The sequence below is a fragment of the Lepisosteus oculatus genome, chromosome 5 (assembly GCF_040954835.1).
Source record: "Lepisosteus oculatus isolate fLepOcu1 chromosome 5, fLepOcu1.hap2, whole genome shotgun sequence".
In the NCBI taxonomy this organism is placed as follows: Eukaryota; Metazoa; Chordata; class Actinopteri; order Semionotiformes; family Lepisosteidae; genus Lepisosteus; species Lepisosteus oculatus.
This window is the reverse complement of record NC_090700.1, coordinates 47,345,626-47,369,853: the sequence shown is the minus strand read 5'-3', so window position 1 is coordinate 47,369,853 and position 24,228 is coordinate 47,345,626. Positions and strand designations below refer to the sequence as shown.

At 44.7% G+C, this 24,228-nt stretch overlaps 2 protein-coding genes across 4 annotated transcripts in view; one reads left to right on the top strand and one right to left on the bottom strand.

Annotated features, from left to right (window-relative positions):
* Positions 1-24,228, bottom strand: part of strc1 (stereocilin 1) — a 405,552-nt gene that overhangs the window by 219,637 nt on the left and 161,687 nt on the right. The window lies entirely within an intron of this gene.
* The window catches only part of igdcc3 (immunoglobulin superfamily, DCC subclass, member 3), a 75,041-nt gene that overhangs the window by 1,364 nt on the left and 49,449 nt on the right, over positions 1-24,228 (top strand). For 2 of the 3 annotated variants that reach the window (XM_015343360.2, XM_069190551.1), the window contains exon 2: positions 6,855-7,163. In XM_015343360.2, the coding sequence (XP_015198846.1) occupies positions 6,855-7,163 (309 nt within the window). The remainder of the gene's footprint in view (positions 1-6,854; positions 7,164-24,228) is intronic. The other variant, XM_006628803.3, reaches the window with a different exon arrangement.

Below are 24,228 nucleotides of genomic sequence, written 5' to 3'. Positions count from 1 at the left end.
GTGGGTTTGGAGTTTGGTTCGTCCAGCTAGACGTTTTTTTTACCCTTAAAAATGCACGCTCTGCGTCTATACATGAAAATGGGGTTGAAATCTCTCCGACCAGCGATGCGCAGTCGCCTCTGTTGATGGGTTAGCCGCGGTGTGCTTTTTCAAATCTAAAATACTATTTTGTGCAGCTTCATAGTAACACAACCTTATAATAGTAGGAACATGCTTTTAATAATGTTAACGCGTGGGGTGTGAAAGAAAGACTCTTTCCATTCAGAGGAGCCGGACGCGCTGTTGCTTTCAGGATTTTCATTTTTAACAATATGGGTGTACATGTTTTTGGAACCATTTATATCGTTTGATCTCTGTCTGTGGTCGCTGTTTTCATTAAGTTTGACTTAGATCAACGTTTCCAACGCCTTTTCCCGGGTAAACTATAGCTGTTACCGTATTTCCGAATATTGTGGAAATGAATGATTTACGGATGGGCTGAAACGTACCCCAGGGCAGCCTGCCTGCTCTCTGTGACAACACACCGTACGTGCACGAGGGGGTGTGTGCCGGTGCGCCGCGGGTTGTGAAATATCCCTTCTAGTTAGGAATTTGTGTTGCACTGTGTGTGCCTGGCTTTTTAAATCCTATAATTATCCTTAAATTGAATATGGAAACGCTAGGCAACACGTACAGTACGCCAAGTTCATAGCGCGCATCTTTGAGAAATTATTTTGATTTCAGGTGAGGGGAAATTGCTAGGTTTAAGATTCGTTACGACGAAGAAATTCTCAGATTTTACTGCTTCGTTTGTTTGGACGTTTGCAGTAAATTCTGCCTTTTTAGTTGTCGTTTTGCATTTAGGACTATAACGAGGTCGCGTTTATGTTGTTGGAATCGAAATCCCTTCGCTGAGTAAGTCGTTTTTCAATGGAAAAGCCCGGTTTAGAATGAGGTACAAAGGGATAAGGGGAGGACTGTAAAATCTAATTGTGGGTTTTGTTTAAACAATTATCTGTTTTTTATTAAGTTATGTGGCACATTTCTATGAAATTTCCTAAACCCATCTGAGTGAAGTAGCAGTTCAAGGGACGGCAGGAGTACCCCACCTGCGATTTGAAGCCTCAACTTTCAGCTACGAGTCCAGAACTCGAGTTGCTAGTCCGCATACTGTACATTCAGCTCCCCAGCTCCTATCTACCCCATCTGCATGTATTATCTTTTTATAATGGAGAGGTGGTGTGCATTCTTGGTCATTAGTCTCTACATTATCGGGTTGAAAAGGACAGATTAAATGTCAGGACTGGGTCTCTCCCACTTTTTTTAATTTCCTGGTGTTCTTTGTTCTGGGTGATTGGCAGTTTTTGTCTGTCGACGCGAAGACGGCTTCTCTCAGCCGCCGGCTGGTATGTTGTGTGAGGAGCCCAGTAGCGCCCATGCTGTCGTTGACGTGTGCATGACTGTGCTTCGTCGCATATTTCAAAGATCTGCTTCCGTAATTGAGCGATGTCTCTCAGAGCCATTTTTAATAAGCCGTGTAAATATACGGAGCTGTCCCATCTCGAGAGGGTTTATTAGGTCTTTTTTATAGGATTGGATCAGTGTCTCTTAACTCCTGTCTTTGGGTGGGTGGATGGGAGGGAGAAGCACATTCCACCAGCTGTTCTAGCAATTGAGATCCTGCCTTGGACCGGGGCAAAAAGTTCAGTTGCTTTAGTTGAGTGAACATATTATCAAATGACACCGTCACGTGGGATGAACATCCAAGAAGATCCCAATTTCCCGCTGCCCTCAAGTCCTGGGGCCGGAACCTTTCACTTGTGGGCTGAAGCAGTGAGGTGCCGACGCAGGAGAGTTTGACCGCACTTGACCGCCGCGCACCAGGGCTTCATCATGGGTGTGCGGGCATGAGAGTTTGGTGCCGTAAGAGCACGACGCCTTAGAGTGGTCTGTTTGGAGCCTGTCCTTGGCGTTTGCAGATGCAGTGACATCCACCCGGAGATCCCAGTTCCCTCCCTGCACGGTGCTCTTCCCGACGCAGACACAGACAGGCTCGCGCCTTCTAGGAAACCCTCCTTGCCATGATGTCATCAGAGCTGTGCACATCCTCCCTAGTTATGCTTCCACCTTTAAGATCTAGAGTGGGAATTGTGCTCGGAAGCCCCGGACGCCGCACAGTGCAGAGGGCCTTGAAGGCATTCCTAGAAACTAAGCGCAGATATGTTTGAGGGATGACACAAGGGGGCAGTTCTACACACACTCAAAAAACAATTATTGTTTGGAGGAGCAGAAAGTACTGAGCCATCATGCTGTGGATCGTGATACCCCGGTGTGTCTGGAGGATGTTTTGTAAAGGGGCTCTTTGAGACTTCAGATGCAGGCAGAAAGACTGGTATTACTGGCCTTTTCTTATTCCTTCTGCTCTGTTTAAACCAGCTGCAGGCCTGGACACTGCTTGCATGAAAGGCTTTAATGCTTCTGTTTCCTAAGGCCGCCCCATCATAAGTTATATTCCCGGGGATAACCTTTTTCTCAGAGTGAGAGATTTATTATATCTCCGCTAGCGGCACACTCTACATCTGCAAGTAAGCGTGTGCGTGCGTGTGTGTGTGTTTTTTTCCCCAAAGAGGTTATAAGCCAAGGTTCCGCTTTCAAGTTTCTTCAATCATAAATACATAAAAAGCATGCTACTCTTCCCTGTAGGAACTGTATTGATCAATGCATCATCCGAGGAGAGAGAGGCCTCTTTAGCCATCGTGTGCTGGAAGACCTTGTGCGCCCAGGGGGGTGCGGTGTGGGCTCGTCGGACATGTGTCGTGGGCGTGTTCACACTGCGCTGTGGCATCCTTCTCTGCTGCAGCCAGAAGATGCATCAGAGCAGCCTGGCGTGTTGCAGCTGCAGGCTGGCAAGGGGCACTTTTTCTGATGCGCGGATTGTAGCATTTGCTTTTTACTTATCTTTTCTGGGAGAAACAAAAAAGACGTTCCAATTTCCATTGACGGTGATGTGTGTTTTACAAACGGTGTGTGCGCGTATGTGGGGGTAAAGCTGAAAAAGGTGCTAATGGCAAAATTGCAAGCGTTTTTTTTTTCTTTCTCGTCATTAGGAGAAGAATGAAAGTGCATTAAGTACACAACAGATGCGCTTAGTGGCATACGAAGTGAATTTAAAATAAGACCCAGCGGGCCAGATGTGTTTTTAAGCTTCCGTCTGTGACACTAAGGGGAATAGATAGGGTCCTAAAGAGGCTGCGACTTTTATGCTATTTAAAATAAGTGGTTAATGAGATCTGGAAGTGTGCTGGTTCACATACTGTACATCCTGTCCGTGGAAGGAATCGTGCCATTTAGTTGTGAGTTATGTAGGTAATTTCTTAATACTCTTCCCAAGAGTCAAATCGATGGAGTTCTCATATGTATGTACTGTATGCGAGAAGCTTTTCTTCTATGAAAGTGGCAAGGAAAGTATTCGTTGTTCTCCAGCCTAACTGGTAAAGTGGAAGGGACACAAAGCACCGATGAATCTCAGGGTGATTATCTTCTTTTGCTGAAAGAGGATAGAAAGGACCGTGTAATAAGTACCGGAACCCCAGGGGTACATTTCTTTATGTATTATGTAATTATAATTATAAATAACAACATCATAGTAACGGAACAGTGAAGGTTAATGCCACACTGAAAAAGAAAAGGTTTTGCACGTACAAGGAAAGTGTCTGCAAGTTAAACTTCTTTTACTTATACACAGGGCTGAACTTTGTGACCTTTCTAGCAGTTCATTTGCTCTTTAGCTGAGTGAGGTCTGCGGTAGCAAAGGGATTGGAATACTTAAGCAACTAAGAATGTGTTTCTCTGATCTTATCCTTGTGTGCTTTATAATTCTTAATGTTATTAATCTTATTCTTTCTTTGTTATCTTATAAATCCTACTTATTTATATTCGACATGCATTTTATAACTTAATGGTGAAGTCTGTGTAGTTCCTACAGAAGTGAAGACTAATTTGAAAGTGTTGTGAAACAGCAGCAGGGCTCATCACTGTTAATCTGTGACTGATGGAATGTGTGCAGTTCTGAATTAAATCAGTTTGGAGCATAGTCTGGCAGCTCAAAATTCTGTATTTTAGGGAAAAGAATCTTTTACCAAAAGCCTGAAAAAATGTTTAAAGTAGAATTCCAAAGCATAACACGCATATTTAATTGAACATTGAGGTGTTTTTTTTTTAAACAGAACTTTGCCTCTACAAAACAAACGCTTTGTTAGTCTAGGCAGTGGTCTGCTGTGCTGGACCAGCTCAGCGCTTGAGCTGGTGTCGGATGCACTGGGCACTGTGGAGGTGAGGTGAAGAACTGCCAGCAGGTCAGAAAGTTGTGCACGCAGGCAGGCAGCCAGGGTTGGCTCTTAGATCAGATTTCTGCTCTGCGCTCCCGGCAGCACTTCCAGAGGGCCTGTGCTCTCACACGGCCAGCCCAGGGCTCGTGCTGAGGTCATGTGAATCCTTTGCCCCTTTTTAAGAGAGCCGGTTCTTCCTCTGCTCCCTGTCCGGGGTGTACGGTGCTGTGCCAAGACTCCTTTGCTCCGAGGGATGAGCAGTTGGCCTCTCCAGCCCTCACACACTCTCTCCAGTTGCTGTTCTAGCAGCGAGGCATGGGGACGAGGCTGGGATTCCTAGCTCCAAATTCTCCCAGCCTAAAATCAATTGGGAATTCCATCCTAAGAAGGATGTGATTTGCCCACCATTTTCCTTTATCCTTTAACCCCAAGTCTGCAGATTGTGCTGCTTCTGACAACGCAGAATCAAGAGAACTTTTACAGATGTCTTCTTCATTTCCCTTGGTATGTTAGAATGACCTGCACATTCGTTTTGTGGGTAAATTGCTTATATCTGTTTTGGCGATGGGTGCAGCAGTCATGACTGACAGCCCAGAGCTGCTCCTCCCACAGCAGAAGCAGCATAACTGTGACATTTGTGCTGCATGACTTCCTGGATGGGAGCTGGTGGGGATCTTCTTCCCTTGAGGATGGCATGAAGCTGCAGTGGGGTAAACAATCTCTTCGTTAAGCTGACAGGGGGAGAGCAGGAGAAAGAGAGGATTTGCTATGCAGTTGTGTCAGTAAATTGTGAGCAACGGGAGTATTTAGAAAGGTGACTTTCAGTTATTTGATCTTGGCGGTGAACTTGGGTCTGTGCAGCACTTGAAGGGAAGGCTTTCCGGCTGGAATGTGAGTGGTGATGTCAGAGGTCACCCTCCCCCTGGCTCCATCCAGATCCAGAGAAAAGAGGCAAAAGCTCCAGACCTCAGTCGGAAGTCCAGGGCATTGAAACCTGATATCGTGCTGCTGTGATCAAAGTTCCTTAAAGTCTTGCCTAATGAAGATGCATCTATCTGAGGTGCTTAAGACTTTCTTCATGTTTTAGATCCTGGGAAGGTTTTACAATTTGCAATCAACTTCCCTGGATTGCACAGAAGTTATTTTTCATGAGTTTCTTCTAATAAAAACAGTAATGCCACAGAAGAACACATGACAGCACTTGACTTTAATGGCAGTTTTCGTCGGATGTGCATTGTTTTTTCAGGGGGCTGTGTCAGAGTGGAGGCGAAATGCACAACATGACTAAGGTCTCCTTAGTGCTGTAGATTTTGCCTGGTAGATTTTAGAGATTATGTGCAGTCCCTTCGATGAGCTGAGATGAAAGTGAAACAAAACAAAATATCAGTACTGTGTAGATCAATGGAAAGTCACTGCAGATTTGAAAAAAAAATCCAGACATAAACAAAGCTGTGCACTTTAACCAGTGAGTGAGACTCAATCTTGACTCACACTGGCTGAGGACTGAATGCTAATCTTGCATGTTTTTAGTGGCTTAAGAACCATTTATCGACCAGTATTCTTAGACATCAAGTCATATTGTCTTACAATATTGTTTTGCCTTCTGATCTCAGAGACCAAATGCTTAATGGCAGCTTAGGGAAAACCCCTTTCCTGGGAAATGATGCACTGTTGTTCCCAGCCTTAGTTTCTCCTGGTGCTCAAGACACAGCTCTGAAGGGGAGGGTTTCAGATGTACTGTCTTTGTTGTCCATGATCTGACAGCACGTTTGCTTGGTATCCAGAGCCCTTGAACACCAAGGTGTTTGTGTAGTTTTGACAGCTCAGTTCAAACTTCAGGTTGGTGACCTGAGATCCTTTGAAACAGACACACAAATACGCAGATCTGTTGCATCACACAATGAGTCGCCTTCAAGAATTGATTAAAAACTGCATAACCTTCCCTCTCATGCTGGGTTGTGACCTTGCTCTCTGTTTACTCAGCGAGAAGATAGAAAGTGCATAAGTACAGAGGCATCCCCTGTTTTGTTTTCCGAGTGCAGGTTCTTACGTGAAGTCTGTGCAGCTCGTGAAGCAGGCATAGTCCATCCTTCTGTGGCATGTGGCCGTGGTATCTAACACGGGCTTATCCACGGTGTGGAATGAAATCACAATCGGGGAATGGCTGCGTTCTTTGTGAAAATACGTGAAGCATGTTTTGTTTGCCTTGAGTAAAATCCATGTGAAGTGCAGTTGTTTGAACCCAAAACCTTGTTCTTGCCTTGGGCAAAACCACACTGAAGTGCTGAGGGCGATTGTTTTTAAGGCAGAGAAAGCTGTACGTGGAGAGCAGAGGCTTTACAGCTGTGTACATCTGAAGGCTTTCACGTATGACCTACCAATAAGACTGCGAAGAAACCTCAAAAGTCAGTCTTTGGGACTGAAAAGTCTTAGAAGTCCTTGATCCTAGTGGAATGTGTTCCAATGCCTCTCCTGGAGCATGACTCTCTCTCTCCAGGCGGGGGCGCTGTGGAGTAAGTGCCTGACTCCTTGCACTGTGTTTTGAAGCAGGTGTGAGTGCCGGTGCCGAGCTGTCCTTCACGCTGGAGCCCAGCGACGTCATCGCGGTCCAGGAGCAGCCGCTGATGCTGCACTGCCAGGTGGATGGCATCCAGCCAATCACGATATTATGGAGGCGGAACGGCGGCATCCTATTGGAGGACGGGAGCAGCGGCACGTTCGCCAACGGCTCCCTGCTCATCGGCAGGTTCCAGAGGAGCAAGGCGGACGGCTCGTCGGACGAAGGGGACTACGAGTGCGTGGCTCAGAATCACTTCGGGCTGGTGGTCAGCCGCAAGGCCAAGGTGCAGGCTGCCAGTAAGTAACCTCACTGCCCTCGTTGCTCTTGTAGGAAACCGCATTGTGGTTGGTCTACAGATAGATGATCACCTATCCTGGAACCTCCATCAGCATCAGCCGTGATGCAGTAGGGAAAACAGAAGATAGAAGGATGGGCTGTAGTTCTTTAGTTTTAAACTTTCTTTCCTCTGATTTTAAACATACATCCCTGGTCCAGTCTGTGGCCCATGAGATCTTAACTCAAACTCACCTTTTTCCTGGGATTGTCGTCTGATTGCCCTGCATTCTATCTTGTAATTTGTTTTCTTGACTTTTCATTGTATTTTTGTAGTTTTCTTCATCACCATATTCAGTGTACTTGGGTTTGGAAAGATGCTTTATGTATATAATATATGAAGAGATAGATTATTATGAATTGAAGTGAACCTTAAACTCATGGAATTGTGTCAAAACGTAGACTTAAAGACAGCGAAAATGAGAGAGGACTGTTTACCCACATTCCTGTAACTGGGAGGACCAACCTGTCTCCCACATTTGATCTTCATTCATCAGGGAGAGCTGATTTCCAAACTGGCTGGTCTCCTGTTCCCAGATTTAATTGCTTTAATCCACCACAAGCATCATTAGGAGCCTGGTGGTTCATACATGAACCATTGACCTCTAGGACAGGTCTAATGATACTCAGGTGAGACTCATTAAGCTCACAGTTTGCCCCAAGTGGATTAGCAGTCTTTATGATGGGAGTCTAATAAGCTAAATAATTGGGTTTAAGATCAGGAGTTTTTGTGCAAATAATTGACACAAACATAACGGCCTTGATCCTTTTGTGTGCAGTGTGTTCAGTTAGGCATGAAGGCACAATACAATCTTCCCTGGCTCAGGCATCTTCTCCTTTATGACTGCAGCGTGCACAAGAGAGTGGTCAGTGGTTCCGATGTTGTCCACAATATCATGCCTCTTGGCAATCCTTGGGTTCAGGCTCAGTTCTTGTTCACAGCTGCCAAACAGTTTGAGAAGGGCTGGGGATTGTGAGCTGGTTTAATGGAGCAAGTAGGCTGGCCCCTTTTTATCTTAACTTTCAGAGCTGTTCACAGCTCCTTTAGCTGGAATAATAACTCTAGACAGATTGCTTTACCTCTGAGCCTGGAGAAAAAAAAATGAAAATGTCAGATTCTGAGGAAGAAGTTTAAAAAAGCATTACTGTAACTGTCAGGAGCTGCTGACTCCCTGGGTACCTTTTCTGTGGTCACTCTATATTACTTTCTGAATTGCTGGCTTTGGTATTTAAAGTTCACTGCCTGAAAATGTTAAGGGTAACGCTAATGTTTTCCCCTATTGCTCATTGTTATTTCTGAAGAGTGTGCTTTGCAGTAATCAAACAATCAGGCGGGACACTGGATACATTTCTTTAGAATCCCTCTTGTGCATGTACCATTTCATTGAAAAATGACTTTTGTTATTTAAATCCCCAGATTTAGTCACTCAATTCATTCAGCGAGCCAAACAGTTGTGGCATTTCACAGTTTCTTCAAAGATCTCTAGGTAGATTTGTGCCACAACCAATAAGTCCTACTGCAAAGATCGGGAGATGAGCCATAAGACAAAACAAATCCGACAATCAGCACTCTTAAAATAATATGCATTGCTAATAATGTGTACTAAACATTCAACGTTTTTGGCCACATGTTTTCAGTATTTTTTTTAATGGATGTTTGACTGGAGGAAGTCTCCCTGTTGTGTATGCAAATGTTTCCAGTGATATGTCAGGGCTGGAATGGGTATAGGAACCCTGGCTTCTTGCTCTCTGTTTGCAGGCGTTCTCTGAACGGAAGCTCATGTTATTGTTTAATCAGACAAAGTCATGGATGATTGAATGGCAGTGCAGAAAAAATAAGTCCCCTTTGGGTACCTTATGGGATAGCTCGCAGTCTGAAGGTCAAAAAGAATGCATACCGTAAGCTGAGAAACAATCATTGGTCTCAACCTTAAGATCCATTGTCTTGATCTGTGGACATGTGTTTGTTATTGATTGCTGGTATGTACACAAGGGCACTGTCAAAGAAAATAATTTGTCTTCGTAAATCTTCCCTGAAAAAACAATTGCATGCACACTCCCACTCTGGCACACCCGAGTGCCCCACTGAGAACACATACATACACAAGACATTTCTGCAACTTGACTTTTGCTTTCATTAAAGCCTGGATGACACAATTCAAGACTTGAGTCTTGTCTGTTGTGTGTTTCCACGTGGTAACTTCACCTGTAAACTGTTCTTTAGTTTGGATTTCATTAATGAAAAGGGACAAGAAAACAAAGTCATGTTAAACTCCCAGCTCCTCTCGTTTCTATATACTGTACTGCTGTGTCTCGTACTGGAGGCAGTGAACAGGATAATGACCCCTCTTGATTTGGCTTCTGTATTTGTGAAGACTTAAAGCTCAGTCTTGAAGGACAGCACACAGCATTCCCACTGGACATTACAAACCTTTTAAAATGTCACTAGGGAGTCTTTCTGAAAAGGTTAGGCTGTAGCTACATCTTTACACCTTTGGTTTTACATAGCAGAACCGTGACTTTCTGCCTTCTGCATGAGTGATGAATCACTCATAAACGGAGTGGAAACATTTGCCCTGGCTGAGATTTTGGGGGAGGGGGTCCCTGTTGTCAGTTGTTTATTTGTGACTGGTCCAATTTTACTGGACTAGTAAAACTTTTGGACGGGGGAGATGCCTGATACTCGTATTGTTAATATGCGTTACACTTTCCATGACATTTCCAAGGCGATCTGTTCACCTTTGATGGTTTTAGCATTTAAACCTTTTTCACAGATGAGGAAAATGCAAATCACCTTAAAGAGATGCTGATGTATTCATCAAAAAGAGTTTGTTGGGCTGAAGAAACCTGAAATGATCAAAGGCTGTGCTAACCCCCAGCTCAGGAGTGTACCCACACAAAATGGCGTCAGTATCGTGAATGGTCAGGTTCCCAGAGGTGATTTGAGGTTTGGGGGGTGGGGGACTTAAGACTTAAGCTTGTCTGCTGTGGTGGGTGACATACATTCATCGTGTTGTACCAGGTTTCTGAGCTGGCTGTGGAAGCTCCCTTGAACAGTGGAAGAGCTAATTTGCCCTGATGAGGGAGAAAAGTCAATGTTCCAAATCCACCAAAATGCCTTATCTAGTGTGACGTGTTATTCAAGGAGAAGACAGGGAGATACAAGCAGCGCGCTGAGGAGTGACGGCCAACACCCCCACACCCCCCTGGGGGCTCAGCAGGGGCTGTGGGTTTGAAAGCAAAGGTCAGATTGACTGGGGAGGGTGCGGGGGGGGAGCATTGAGCTTGACTTTCAGGATTAAGACAAACAAACCTGGCCATGTCTCACCTGAAACTCGGCACCTCTGCTGGGGAAGAACTTTTTATCAGCACGCTAAAGCGAGATTTGTCTCTCTAGTTTAACATTTTTCATTAAATGTTTCTCTGGCAGAAGGTTCGGTTTATGAACTAATGCACCCTAGCAAATCAGAGAACAGAGTTTGTGTGTAAGGCAGTAATATTAAAAACAAACGATGAGCAGGGGGTCATAATAAGTAATAATGCATTTTCTGGCTACAGAAACCATGCAGTTTTACAAAGACTTGGATGACCTGGACTTGTGACTGCTATTGATCAGCAGTCTCTGTACTTAAAGATTACTGATGGCCCTAGAGGTCACGGTCTGATCTCTTGACCTGCTGCAGAGCTTTCAAGACTGAGCTGTCCTTATTAATTATCGAAACCCTCACCCCCAACCCCCACACCACAGGAATCAAGTCCAACGTCTTTCATACCTTCCACTTGACTGATTCCACTTCACCTGTAACAGATGAGAAAGGTACTATCTGACAGCTCAGGAGCCTTCTGAAGCAAAGTCTGGGGCGTGCAGACAGAGCGTTTTGTGTCCCAGCGTTCAGATGTGCTAATTGATGGCAACACTGGGTGACAGAGCTGAAGAGCTCTGGACATTGCTCTTCCTTCCACTGGCTGCTACACTCGAAGATGGCACGACAGAGAGAAACGTGCTTTAAAATAAATAAATATGTAACACAGAAATGTAGGTTAGGCAGAGATATATTAAACATTTAACTCATGTTTCATATAGTGGTGTTTTAAAATGCATCGGTTTCATGATATTATTGAGCTCTTGAAATATGTTTTGTAGGTTTTACTGTTTTTTTTTTGTTGTAATTTTCTCCCAAAAGAGCTGTGAAATACTTTACATGCGTTATGTGTTCGCAATTGAGTATTCCCTGAATTTAAACCTGCAATCAATGACTTATAATAGCACCTTGAGACGTGCAGTTGAAAGGTAGTTTGATCTGCAAATCATTATATATCATAGGGGTCTTCTAAAGTGCACCTTGGGTATTGTTATCATATGAAACAAATCCATTTTCTTTTTCATAAGCAGCAAGTCAAGTTCATTTATCGTAACTCCCATCTGTTTTTTTCCCCTTATTCTTGTGCAGGGTGTTAAAATTCTGTGCCTTTTTCTTTCTCCTCTGACAGAGGGATGAATATCGTATTTCTGCAGAGGAGCTGTTAGCCGTGGTTCACCTGCAGTGAGATAGGTGTGTGGTGAAGAAAGGAGGTGAACGAATGGATCTGTCAATCAGCTGTCCTGGGCTTTCACCTGTGTGTAGACAGGAAATTTGAAAAGACAGGAGTGTCAGTGACAGCAAGCTGCGTGGCAGAGGGGGATGATGTGATAGGACGGGGCAGCGATAGAGAGCTCATGCCTGGAGATAGATCGGCACAGGGCACAGCTTTTTCATCAGAGGGGCACAAACAGAAGCAGAAAGTGCTCAGTAAGCCTCTAGCCCTCCCTTCCTCTCTCCTCTTCCTCCCTGCTGACCGGGCCGGGCTGTGGAATGTACTGTTACAAACCGTCCACAAAGGTTTGCCATAGAGACACTGTGGGGATTCTGAAAGGCAGGGTTAGTGCTGGACCCTGAGGTTTCCCTCGTCTCCGGGCTGGGGGGAGGCTCTTTGTGCTTCGGGCCTGGGAGAGAGTGGCTGTCAGTGTGGTGCCAGGGCAGTCATTGACCCCAGACTGGGATCCACTGCCCCTTTAACAAAATCTAATCCCTGAGTCAATAGTCACACCGCGCTCCCCATTCTTCCTCTGCGAGCTGCTGGGAAGAGTCTCTGCGGCAAAAGGCTGAGGCCCGGCTTTGTGCTCTTCGCTGTGTGCTGCCCGGAGGATCCGAGCGGATTTCTGGGAAAGCGCGGCCTAGGGCAGAGCAGCTGAGGGTGCCGCCCCGTTCCCCATCCATCCATGTAAAACAACCAGAAGTGAGGGGGTCTGGGGCCGAAACGCACTTTAGTGAAAACGTCTGCCTGGCAGCTCGAGCTGCGACCGATCAGTGCACTTCAGTGTATGGGGATTGCTCTCAGTTAAGGCAACAAGCTTTCTGTTACCTTGGTTTAACCTTGCGTAACTTTCCTAAAATACTGTTGTATTCCCCCAATCCAATTGCACACAATCATTTTTACCAACCTGACAAAAAACGCCAATATTCCTCCTTTTGCTTGTATTGTCTGTGAAATAGGAACACCCGAGGTTGCTTCGAATTAGGACACTTGGATGCTCTTCAAAAGTGTTTTGGAGCAGGATGCCAGGGTCCTTCAATCCAGGCTTCTTCTGATTGTGCCTGTTTGAGCTCGTCAAATACTACCACCTGGGTCTGAGGGAAGGAGACAGGCGTGTCAGGGAGCAGCCCATGGTCAGGACCCCACACTGCCTGGACACCTTGCTTCCCTGCGGTCCAGGAAGGCTTGTCCTGCCATCGTTTCATTTATTGAAACAACCCAGTGCCGAATCCAGAGCTTGCATTTGGATTCAGGCAGCAATGGGAGGGGAAGAAAATCACACACTCGTCGTTTTTGAAATAAGTGTTCTGTCTAATTAAAAAAACAAAATCCCACGTCTCCGCGAGTTAGAGGCCAGTTTCCATGGAGGAGGTCTTGAGAGGTTTGAAAGTAGCCTGATGCAGGGCCGGAGCTGGAGCAGTCTGGCAGATGAGTGCCTCAGTCAGTCATGGTTCCGCATGCAATCCCCCGCCTCCCCGTCCTCCTATAGTGCGTCATTAAGAAGAAGAGGAAAAAAAGAGTTTCTTCCCCCTTAATTGAGGTGAAATCTAGACCCTGGCTAAGTGTCCTATAGATCAAAGGCCCTTCTTTATTGCCCTGGATTTGTCCGGATTGGTACTCGAGCTCAATTTGTAATTTAGGCAATTTTGGCTTCTTACAGATCCCTGGCAATTGAGCAGTGTCAGCTGTCAGCCGGGCCATGATGCAAGAGCTGGTGTGATTAGCGCAGCCTCTTTCTGGCTCCCTGCCTCCCCCCCTCCTCTCTGCCTTTTCAGCGCGGAGATAAAGCCCCCCTCCCCTGCCATAAATTGTCGCCCTTATTTGCTGTCCCCTATTTCTGGGCTCGCAGTGGGGAGTGTATACAGCGGGGTCCCCCATCGCCTCCCTCAATCGCCGGCCCTTCCAGGAAACACTTTATTTTTGTAAATGTTATCTCTTTGATGGCTTTTTTTCATTCGGAGTTCCTCATTAGGTTGGGCTCAGCGTGTCACTAGGAAGCTTTTTATCATTTCAATGACCTTACGGGAGGCTTACAGTGGACCGGGCCAGCTCTTACTGATTCTCAAGGCATTGTTCCCTTGTAGGCCCGTCACCAAGCAACTGATTATAAAAGCCCTACAAAATGGCTTTTATGATCAATCGAAAAGACGAGCTTTTGTCCCTTTCTTACCATTAATTGGAAAGAGTTTAAGCTTTGTAAGTTATAATTTATTTTTTTGGTGTCCATTCAGTGAGTAAGACTGTAATTGACCTGGTTGGCTCTGGTATAGATCTGGAGATCCTGACTGAAGTGCAACTTGATTGCGAGATGAAACACTTAACCCAGAGCAAATGGGGAGAAGAAAAAGGAAGGTAAATGCTGAGGATTGTGAAAGCATGCAAAGTAAGAAGAAAGTAAATAGAAATAAAGTAAGAATGAGCTGATCCCATAGCTTTGCAAACAGAACTCAGCAAAATGGCATTCTGGGACAAGCTAGAGGCTAGTCTTTACAGGTGGTTCAAAAAACAAACACTTCAGGAAGGTTTTAATTATGGCTGCAAAATATCAGTTCTCTGGAAGGATTTAAAGTACTTTAGTAATCAAACTGAAGGATAACAGACAAAGGTGATCTGTTTAAGGGCGAGAAAGTGCTTTGTGAAGGTCGTGTTACTAATAAAATCTCACATTTATCGCACTTCATTTCATTTGCAATGAGTGGAATCCACATTTTCTGAAGCTTGTCTACTGCTTTCCTAAACCAACTTTTGGAGAGTCATGTCGGCATGAGGGAACCTGATTTAAAAAATGATTTTTTACACTAACGGGCTGTGCAATCCCCCCCCCCCCCCCACAGGCTTAGAAGAAATGCAGCGAGACAAAAGCTAATGTGACCAAAAAAAACCCCAGTGCGGCTGATGTGTGTTTGTAAGATTGCCTGTGCAGATTAAAACAATACCCCTGAAATTCAAGAACGTGCCCATATGGGTTGTATCTCCCTCCTTCCGTGGCTGGAATGACAAAGAAGAGGTCATGTTGACATATAACCATCAAAGTGTTGCTGGACGTCAGGGGGGCTGCAGGAATTCCTCGGGCCGGATGGAGGGGCTCCTCACAGTGGGCCCCCCCCCCAATCCCTGCTCCAGTCCGGCTCTGGTCCCGTCTGGATCACATGCCTGCCGACGGGCCACCGTCTCTCCGGCATTCCTTGATTAATGCCTCTGCTTTGTCCACCTTAAGAGGCCCCTCATTACGTGTCTTTGATGTGGCGTTTCGCACTTACCACTGTCACCGAGCTCAATGGCTAATTTTCACAGGTCAGGGGAGAGCCACAATAGATCAGAATACATTTGGAGGAAACAAATGAAATTGTGCTGCAACTGAGAGCACTAATTACGAGCTGGAGTAGCTTGTGCCACAGCCCCAGCACAAAGGAGAGGAAGTAAGAGGCAGAAACGTTTCATTTACAGTGTGTGTGACAGGGGGGACAGGAATGGGCCGCAAGCTGTTGAAACGCAGGTTAACGCTCTGGGTATAAAGCATTCTGTAATGAAGGGTGGTGTACGAGATGAATGTCTCGATTGTGGCGCCGGCATGATTTTGTGTTTTTGCTACAGTGTGAGCTGGAACCTTTCAGATCCCTTTCAGCCTCCTTCTACTGGACTTGCGTGGCAGCCGATTAAGGTGGAGTATTAATTTGCCTGTGCAGTGTAGTGCACAGCTCTCATAGAATTCAGCTTCTCTCCCAGTTCATTACAGTGTCAGCAAAGCTAAAGCAATGATGTAGGACTGCCTTGATCTGTTAAGAAGACATATGTGTCTCTCGCTGCAATGTGAATAGTGTAGCGGAAATGGGCATTCTTGTGCTTTAAAGAGGTCTCCCAAGCCTTGTCTGAACAAGTGCCATCCATCCAGTAGCCCTTGCTCAGTTAGTGCTATAGTGTAGCCTGAAAAATACCTTGAGGTTTGCTTTGCAGTGTTTTACTCCATAAGGAGTAAACAGCAAACCATAGTGACTTTTGTGTGTGCAGTGTGTACATTTTTATTTTTTACTTGAAAAAAAAAGATTCTTTGCCTTTTTTATTTATTTTAGTGTTTTTTTTTTTTTTACACTGCTCTGTCTGGATATAGGGATTAGAAACATAAATAAATAGTGATTTATGACTGTGAATGCCCTGATGTGATTAAAGATTCTGAAACATTCTGCAGGAAAACATAGATGATTAAACTACAAGAGGTCAGCTAGATGCAATTGCGCTCGAAAAAGACCAAGCATTTCCCCTGTAAACTATACATGTTGAAATGTTACTCTACAGTTCTGTAACCTGATAAATTCCTCACTGCAGAAACATGATAGTTTCAAGTTGAAAGGAGGTTTCATACACAGTAAATAAAATACCTAGCTGTCTCTCATTTGGGAGCAACAAACCTGCAATTCTCCAGCATCTTTCAGCTTAGAAAATTACAGACAAAGGCTGGATTCTATCAGTTAAGATACAATTCCTACAAAGCCACCAAGGGCTCTGAATATGTTGCTACCTATGGTGATTCCTCTGTCTGATTCTTCTCAACTCTTTATGCTGCAGTGATTAAGGGGACAGTTCTGAGGGAAGCTAACTATAGGTATTCAGACTCTCTGTAGTTGATTATTAATGCAATTTTATTACAAGAGGAAAGGGCAGTGTTTTGTGGAGCTGTCTACATTGCTGTGTGGGTGTGAAGTGTGTATGGAATTAGTGATGAGGTGAATGTAGGTCTTTTATATGGCTTGCTTCTGTCGGACACATTAGTGCAAAGCAGAGACTGGTCCCTTAGCTGCAATGCCTGATAATGGCCCCTGATCTGCATGAAGCTCCTACCAGGCACTAGATTGTCTGTTTTCAGTGGCTTTTAAACCCATTGCCTGCTGAACCAGGTTCCTCTCCAAGGTGAGCATCAAAGACCCAGAAACGATGGCATCAGGTGTTTCATCTGGTTTGATTCACTGTGCGTCAATGCATCAAGCATTAACTGTATAGGACAGAGGGAAGCAAGGAGAATAATAGCAAACACAAGGCACCAGCTGGGCGAATTCTGTGTGCTTTCAATTTTATTATCACGCCCTTGCCAGACTGCCTTCATTTACGAACCTTGTGACAGCACTTTTAAATTGCCTGTTTTATTTTGTCTCTTTTTCCCCCTTATTTACAGTATGCAGTTGAGCAGTTGTAAATGACATAGCAGTAAGCGTTCTCACCTCTGTACTGCATTTCACCTGTAGGGTTTATGAGCCTTCACTACCTGGCGCGGCGCTCTTGAGGATGCTCCTCAGCTGCTTTTTTGATATTTACCTAGATTTGTGCTAAAAGGCACAGCAGCCTAGTGCAGATCCTTAGTCAGGATCAGCAGCCTGTGCTACTCCACTTCTGCCCATGCCATGTGCTTCCCATGTGGGCTGGAAGGCTACAGTGAGTTACTTCCACCCTTTTCTGTCATTGGCAATACATTGTGTCTCATTCCAAGAGAGTCTGATCTTGGCCAGCTTGAAAGATAGAGTAAAAGGCCACCAGACTCAGAGCTGCCTGGCCTTGGCCTCATTGTTTCTTATTAATAAGAAGCCGCGGTCTCCCAAGTTGTATTTATGGATTTTCTGCACAGACATCCTAAGGGCTTTTCACATCTGGATCTAAGTACAGGGTTCCGGTTTGGAGGAGTGCAGGGTTGCGTTGGAAGAAGATCCTAATCATATTATGTTTTTGGATCGCATGTGTTTGTGTTTGCTGTTTCCTCTGTGAGGGTTCTGACCAGGTCTTCCCTGCGAGCGTGTGTGAGGATTTGTGAGTGTGAATTCTAAGTGTGTATTTCGGTGCACCTTTCATCCTTTCGCGCGTTTCTGAAGCTGAAGGTCAGGCCCATCGCGACGCAACAAGAAATACCCGAGATGAAATGCTGCAGAAACAGGTTGGGGGGGGCCTATGGTGAAAAGGACTGCATGAGATGCACGCTAGATGAAAGAGACAGGGAGAAGAAGAGTGGAATGTCAGTTTCATATCCCCTTGCATAATGATTGTATTTGGCCCGTATCTGCCAGATTGAGTCAGTCAGACATACACTCAGCGCCAATCAAATCAAAGGCTCTTCTGTTGCTTAAAAACAATGCTGTGTCCTCGGGGGCTTCAGGAAGCAGCTTGCTTCTGCCTTCAGGCTTGCTAATCAAGGCAGAGGCGATGCTTGAGGTGGAGGGGGTGGGGGTTTCGGTTCCACTGTTTCCATGTCCTTTGAGAGGACCCGATTTGGAGACCCTGCGGGCAGGGTGTCTCTATTGATCGGCCACGCTCCACACGAACAGATCGGCGGCCTGGGCCTGTTATTGTCCCGCTGGAAGTGGAGTGAGAACCCGGCTCAGTTATGTGATCTCGCCACGCGCCAGAGAGGAGCAGCGCGACGCATCAGTCAAGGAAAGACCCCCCTTTCCCAGACCATCCTCTCCCTGCAACTTTACTCCCATCGACAGCCACAGCGGCAGCGGGCCTGCCACTTCGTTTCAGATGGCCTTTGACCGGAATTAAAGAGACATGGATCCCACAGCTGCTTCTCCAGGGGCAGAGGGCAGAATTCGCCACACAGCCTGAAGCGTACCCCTCTCACTGTTAATGTCGACACTAAACAGCTTCCAAAGGCATCACGGGTTTTATGACAGGTCCCTGCATTTTTCTTTGCTTCTACTCCTGGCACAAAGTGTCTGTCTTGCCCTGTGGACTGCTAGGCTCCATTATGTCTCAACCCCCTCCGGAGCTGAGGTCACGTTTCTGTTTTGTCCACCCAAACGGTTTAATAATCCTCAAACACAGATCCTCTGGTTTAGTACTCGCGCTCCTCCCTCTGCTTCCTGGGAAAGTCTCTCTCTTGGACGCGTACGTTTTCCAGGTGTAGCCTCTCTAGCCAGAGGGTGGAACAAAAAGCCCGTGTGCAGTAGTCAGAGGGGTTCATCGGTCCTCCTTATCCGTGGGGCATAAGTTCCTGAACTATCTGTGAACAACACATGTACTGACAAAGTCTCCCCTACCACACCTTTTCTTATCGTATTTACCTTATGAATATACCTAATACAGCAAACAAATCAAGTCAAATGTGCCAAATAGCAAAAGTACATGCCAGAAAATAAATACAGTACTGCACAGAGTTGTGTTATAAAAGGGACCATTGTCCCTAATCTTCGGGAAGATTTGATGAGACTGCAGCACTGCACACGAGTGTGCACGATAATGGTGGGGAGACATTAATCCAATGGCACTGTGATTCTGAGTGGAGCCGCGGATATTGGCCTCTCAGAATCATCTAGAAGCTTCAAGAACACCTCTGTGGCGCCTCTGATACCGCGGATATGCAAAACCGTGCATGGGCAGGAAGGGGTGCCAGTCCCTGAAAGGCCAGTTTCTCTCCAGCATCAGGCAGCTCAGGAATAATTGGAAGGTGTGGGGAGGGGCTGTATCCCAGAGCAAGCCCTGCAGTTTCTACAATAACAAATTGCACAACCTTTACAACTCAATCAGGGAACTGAGCTGTTGTATTGAAGCTGCTTGTAATGGATCCATTCAGTGGCTGTGACTGGACATCATGAGCTGTTCAGCCTTTTCATCATCCTATTGCATCTTTTACAGACCTTGTAAACCACATTGGGCCCTTCTTCTGTGGTATGTATATACAGTACAGGGCTGTTTTTTATAGCTATTTTTATTAATTGACTTCTCCGGTCAACTGATGTCACCAACACAAAACAGTTCTAGTCTGAACTCTGCAGAGTTATTGGTCATTGAAATTGCAATTGTCAGGACCTCCAGTTAAAAAAAAAAATCCAGCTATAGATTAAGCCATAGTATATTTAATTTTCTGGTGCATTTGGAAGTTTCTGTGTAGCCTAGGGTTTCAAACCATAGAGCCGGAGGAACCCTGGAGTGCAGTTCTCATAGGGGATTCCCACTCTAAATCTCGCTGCTCAGTGAGTCTACAGGGCTGTTGTCATCAATGGATACGAGTGTAGAAATAATGGCACAAAGCCAGGCACAGATTACTGAGCTCGCAGGGTATCAGAGCGCTGAATCTCAGAGTTCCTATGTGAACCTTTGCACACAGAAAATGCCCATTGTGAAAAAAGTTCTGTCTGAAACAAATGTAGTTTGGAAGAGTCGAACTTGACTGGTTTACAAAACAAACGGCCTTTGTTTTTTTGCAATCGAATCTCATGCTTTTCTGTGCAATTTGGATTAAGTCCGTAAACAGCTCCTCTTTGCTTTAGGCATGATGGAATATTCCCTTTTCCTGCTGGATGAGAGGCAGGTCGTGTGCAGGCTGCTGCTGCCAGCCTTAACAGAACACGGGGAGATGGCCTTTAGAAGAGACTGGAGCAGTGAAACTGTTTTCCTTGTGTTACCCCTGCCTACACCCTGGAATGTAATGTGCGCCCAGTGTTCCTGTGGTCCTCCCACCTGGTCATTTGTGGTTAAGGTCTTTATTTCGGAAGAAAACGGAGATGCACCACACCACAGCACTCCACTGTCCCCAGTCCTTCTTTATTTTCTTAATTTGTGAGTTAGCCCTAGAACCTGGAGCTGTATCTTTAGTATAGCTGAAATTCATAAAAGATGTGCCATGAGGAAGCCATTAATTTGGAGTAGAATACTGCCTTTATCACAGCCCCTGCCCCCCCATCTGTAACGTATGAAACAGGTTGCTGTAGAAAGGAACTTAAGGGCATGACCAATTGTTGAGTTTTTAGTCCCAGTCACAGATAGAAAAGAGACAGACATGAAATTTGCTCTCTTTTGGTTTTGCCTCTCTTGAAACATAATCCATCAGTTTGTTTATTGGGCTTTTCGAAAAGAATGTTTCATTTATCCCTGCTTGGGCTGCTTTGATGTCCCTCTCTTAGCAAGACAGATGAAAACTGAAATGTGTTCAGAGGAAAACCTCTGCAATTAGCAGTTTGTTTATGCTGCAGGAATGGCCAGGAATGGGGTCAAGCAGTGCAGTAGAATTGTACTGGGAGTCTTTCTGTCAGGAATGAAAATTGGGGATGTTTCTCTTCACATGCTTTTCTCTGGATACAGTTTATGAATCTGCAGGCAGCTTATTCTGTAGCTGTGGGCTCCTGTGCATTATCTCTTGTAACATCTCTGTGTAATTAGGGAATGAAGTTGCTTCTTTGTTTTTGTGAGCTTGTGAAGTCCAGACAAGCTAAGTGTTTGTAGACAGAACAGCAGATATACAGACATTGAGATGGGAAAGGTAATGTATTGACCTGATTTGTAGCTGGATGAATAGTAACTTGTAGAGAATCTTACTTTGTTCATTTTTTGTTTCAATCACATGAGTGCTCACTGCTTGACATTTTATTTTGAAACTGACATGATCAAAAGTAAATAAAAATGCACATTGAAAAGCAGATGGGTTCTTGAGAGGTTATGAAAACACTGATATTGTTCAGTTTCTCTCCTTGGACATTTTGCTTAATTCTCTTTTCAGTGCACAAACATCTATTGTAAGATATCTCAAATGGATTTTAACGGCACTGTTCTTAATTTGTCTTGAATTTAATGACTGCCTTCACTTTGTAAGCTTTCAGACAATACTCTTCTGTTACAGTAGAAGTTTATTCTATTAATGACTGGGCTCCGAGATGCCCCTGTAGTATTCAATCAGGGTCACTTGTCAGCTTTAACATTCTGAATGGACAGCAATCTAGAACTGTAGCCTATTAAAAGCCAATAATATAATTTGTATTGATTGTCACCTTGTCAAGGGTGACCCTAAAGGTTTGTCCTTGATTTTAAAGACACATGGTTGGCAGTTTTCAAAGCCAGTTAATTACAGCTCAGTGGCTTTTGAAATTGGTCATTTATATTTACATTTATTTTTTACTTTGATTTTCATCCTTTCAATACAGGACAAAAATCCATCAAGTTGGAGTTGACCTCTTTAGAATGCAGTGACCATGGTTGACATGTTTGGTTAGCGACATGGGATTAGTATGTTATTAGCCATTATATTATTCTTATTAGCTGGAGCTGTGACCTTATTTTGGCTAGTGTGTACAGTGTGTGTACCTTTCACCATAGGCTTGCTGTGGGCTGCATTTCAACCAGAGCACAATGAAAGCTTGTGCTTTCTTCAGTGGTTTGGCTTCGTTCATAGGTGTGATATCTGTGTAGTGCACACATAGATACTTACTGCCTGATGTGCAGAGCAAAGGTTTTTCGCGTTGAAATGTCTAATTCAGCATTACATTTTGTGCCTAAATGCTTTAAGGAATCAGCAGCATTCCTTAAAGCTGTGGAATAATCGGACTTACAGGCACATCCAAGTCTTCACTACCACCCCCAAAGCTGTACAGATGTGTACATATCAATTCCAGACTCGTAATGTGTCTGTAGGTGATATTGTACCAACAGCTCAGTGAAGTTTATAAAAACCTGGTTGTCCAGGCTGTCCAGGATTGTCTGGGATTTCCAGAACTTACAAATGTATAAATCCTGGAGCCTGCTTCACAACACCATGGTAATGGTCATTAAAAAAAGAAAATTATTTAAAAGATATGCTAGTATACAAATTTGTACGAAATATGTTAGACTGACCAGCTGTTTGATATGGAATACCAGCTAAGAAACTGATCACTGGTAAATGTGCAGCTCTCTCTAAACTGTAACGTAGGCAGGAAGGGATATGTTGGGTGATATAAATGTTACCTTATTGTGTCTGGTCTCCTACAAGAGTGCTGATGTCAAACCTGCCTGTCTATTAATCAGTACAGTAAACCCTTCTCCTCACGCAGTATTAATTATATATAAAAACAATCAATGGGAACAAATACCTGTCAAACGTGCTAAATCTGACTGCGCGCTGTGGCATGCGGATCCACCAATATCCGTGGTTGCCCATGCATTCTAGAATCTCCAAAACTCCCACACCTCCTCTCTCACCCTCTCTTGTTTGGCGAGCACTGAATGTCACAGCTGGCCGCACTGGTTGTGTTTTCCGCAGAACCGTCCAACTGAATGGACAGGTATTGGACCAATTTTTGTACTTTTTTAGTTAAAACCCTACCAAAGCAGTATGGCCGCAAAACGCAAGGTGTGCAGGTTTCCGCCTGAAAGCACTCATGAGGAGAAAAAACCCCGGAAGATTATGACATTATGACATTGTTCATCCAATGGCCTCTGCCGGTTAAGTCCCCTGCTTCCAAGTGTATCATCATTATTGACAAGCTTCATTGTCACTATTGAAATGCACGTGTTTAAGAATTTTTACTTACCATGTGTGCGGCCGTTCCCTTTTGTGTAATAATATGCAAATATAGGTATAAATGGTGACACTACATGGCTGTGTTCACTTGTCCATACTTATTACAAGGGGTGTAAAGTACCTATGATACAGAGTTGCCCAACGCGCTGCTGTGGTGCTATGTAACCCAGTGATGGACAAGCGTCTCCTGTACAGTGTGAATGTCTTGTGTGCGTCCGCTATGAATTTTTCTTGTGAAGGATGCAAGAGATAAAGCTTTCTTGCAGGATCATTTCGGACTTCTGGCCATTCCAGCTCCGGCAGAAATTGACTTTTTTTGTGGAGGGAATGCCTGGCTCCTGGCCAATGAGAATAATGACCTGGCATACTAGAACTAACAGACAAATAACACTTTTGCAGCGTGGGGTAATTAGACGGCACACTCTCAGCTGCACTCCTCAGAACCATTCATTCAGGGGCAGCCAGGAAAATGTCTGTGAGGAAGTGTGTGACTGTTGTGACAAGGTCACTGTGAAAACATGAGTGACAGAGTGACATTTGGAGAGCATGACTACAGTGGCTTGGCTGTGGATTTAAATAGGTAGGTTTGAATCTGTGGCTTTTGAAATTAAGATGAAGTGGAGACAGCTGCTGCAAAATGAAGGAGGATATTTTTTCCCCCCTCTGCAGCTAACAAGCTCCATACCAGAGGTGCTGAGAGGAATGTGGGCCGCAAACAGCAAAAAGATTATTAGAATGGTCTTAAATGGCTTATTGTGGGGCTGAATAAATCATCTGTAATGCCACATGATGCTTTAGTCTCCTCTTTTTAAATGGCCTTCTATTTCAAGGTGTTGGGTTCTCATCTTAGTCCATGAGGAAATACCGGTACTTATGCACGTAGTCTGTAGAGAAATGTTCCTAAAACTGGGTATTCTTAACTTAATAATTTTCTTCTGGTCACACGGTAGCACAGTAGTCTAGTTTAGCCTTGGACGATGTCTGTTGAACTTTGGTTCCTACTGAACATTTGTGTTATTGGTACATGAGGTAGGGGCAGAATAATAAAATGTTTGCAGCTAGACAGCAAAAAGCACAAAAGCAATGTACTGTGGAAGGAGCACAGAAAAAAGACGTGTTGAGCTGTCCTCCCATTGTTAAGCAAGGCGTCTAACCTTGACCATGGAATTGCAGAGCTTGCAAGCAGCTGAGCTTTGGTT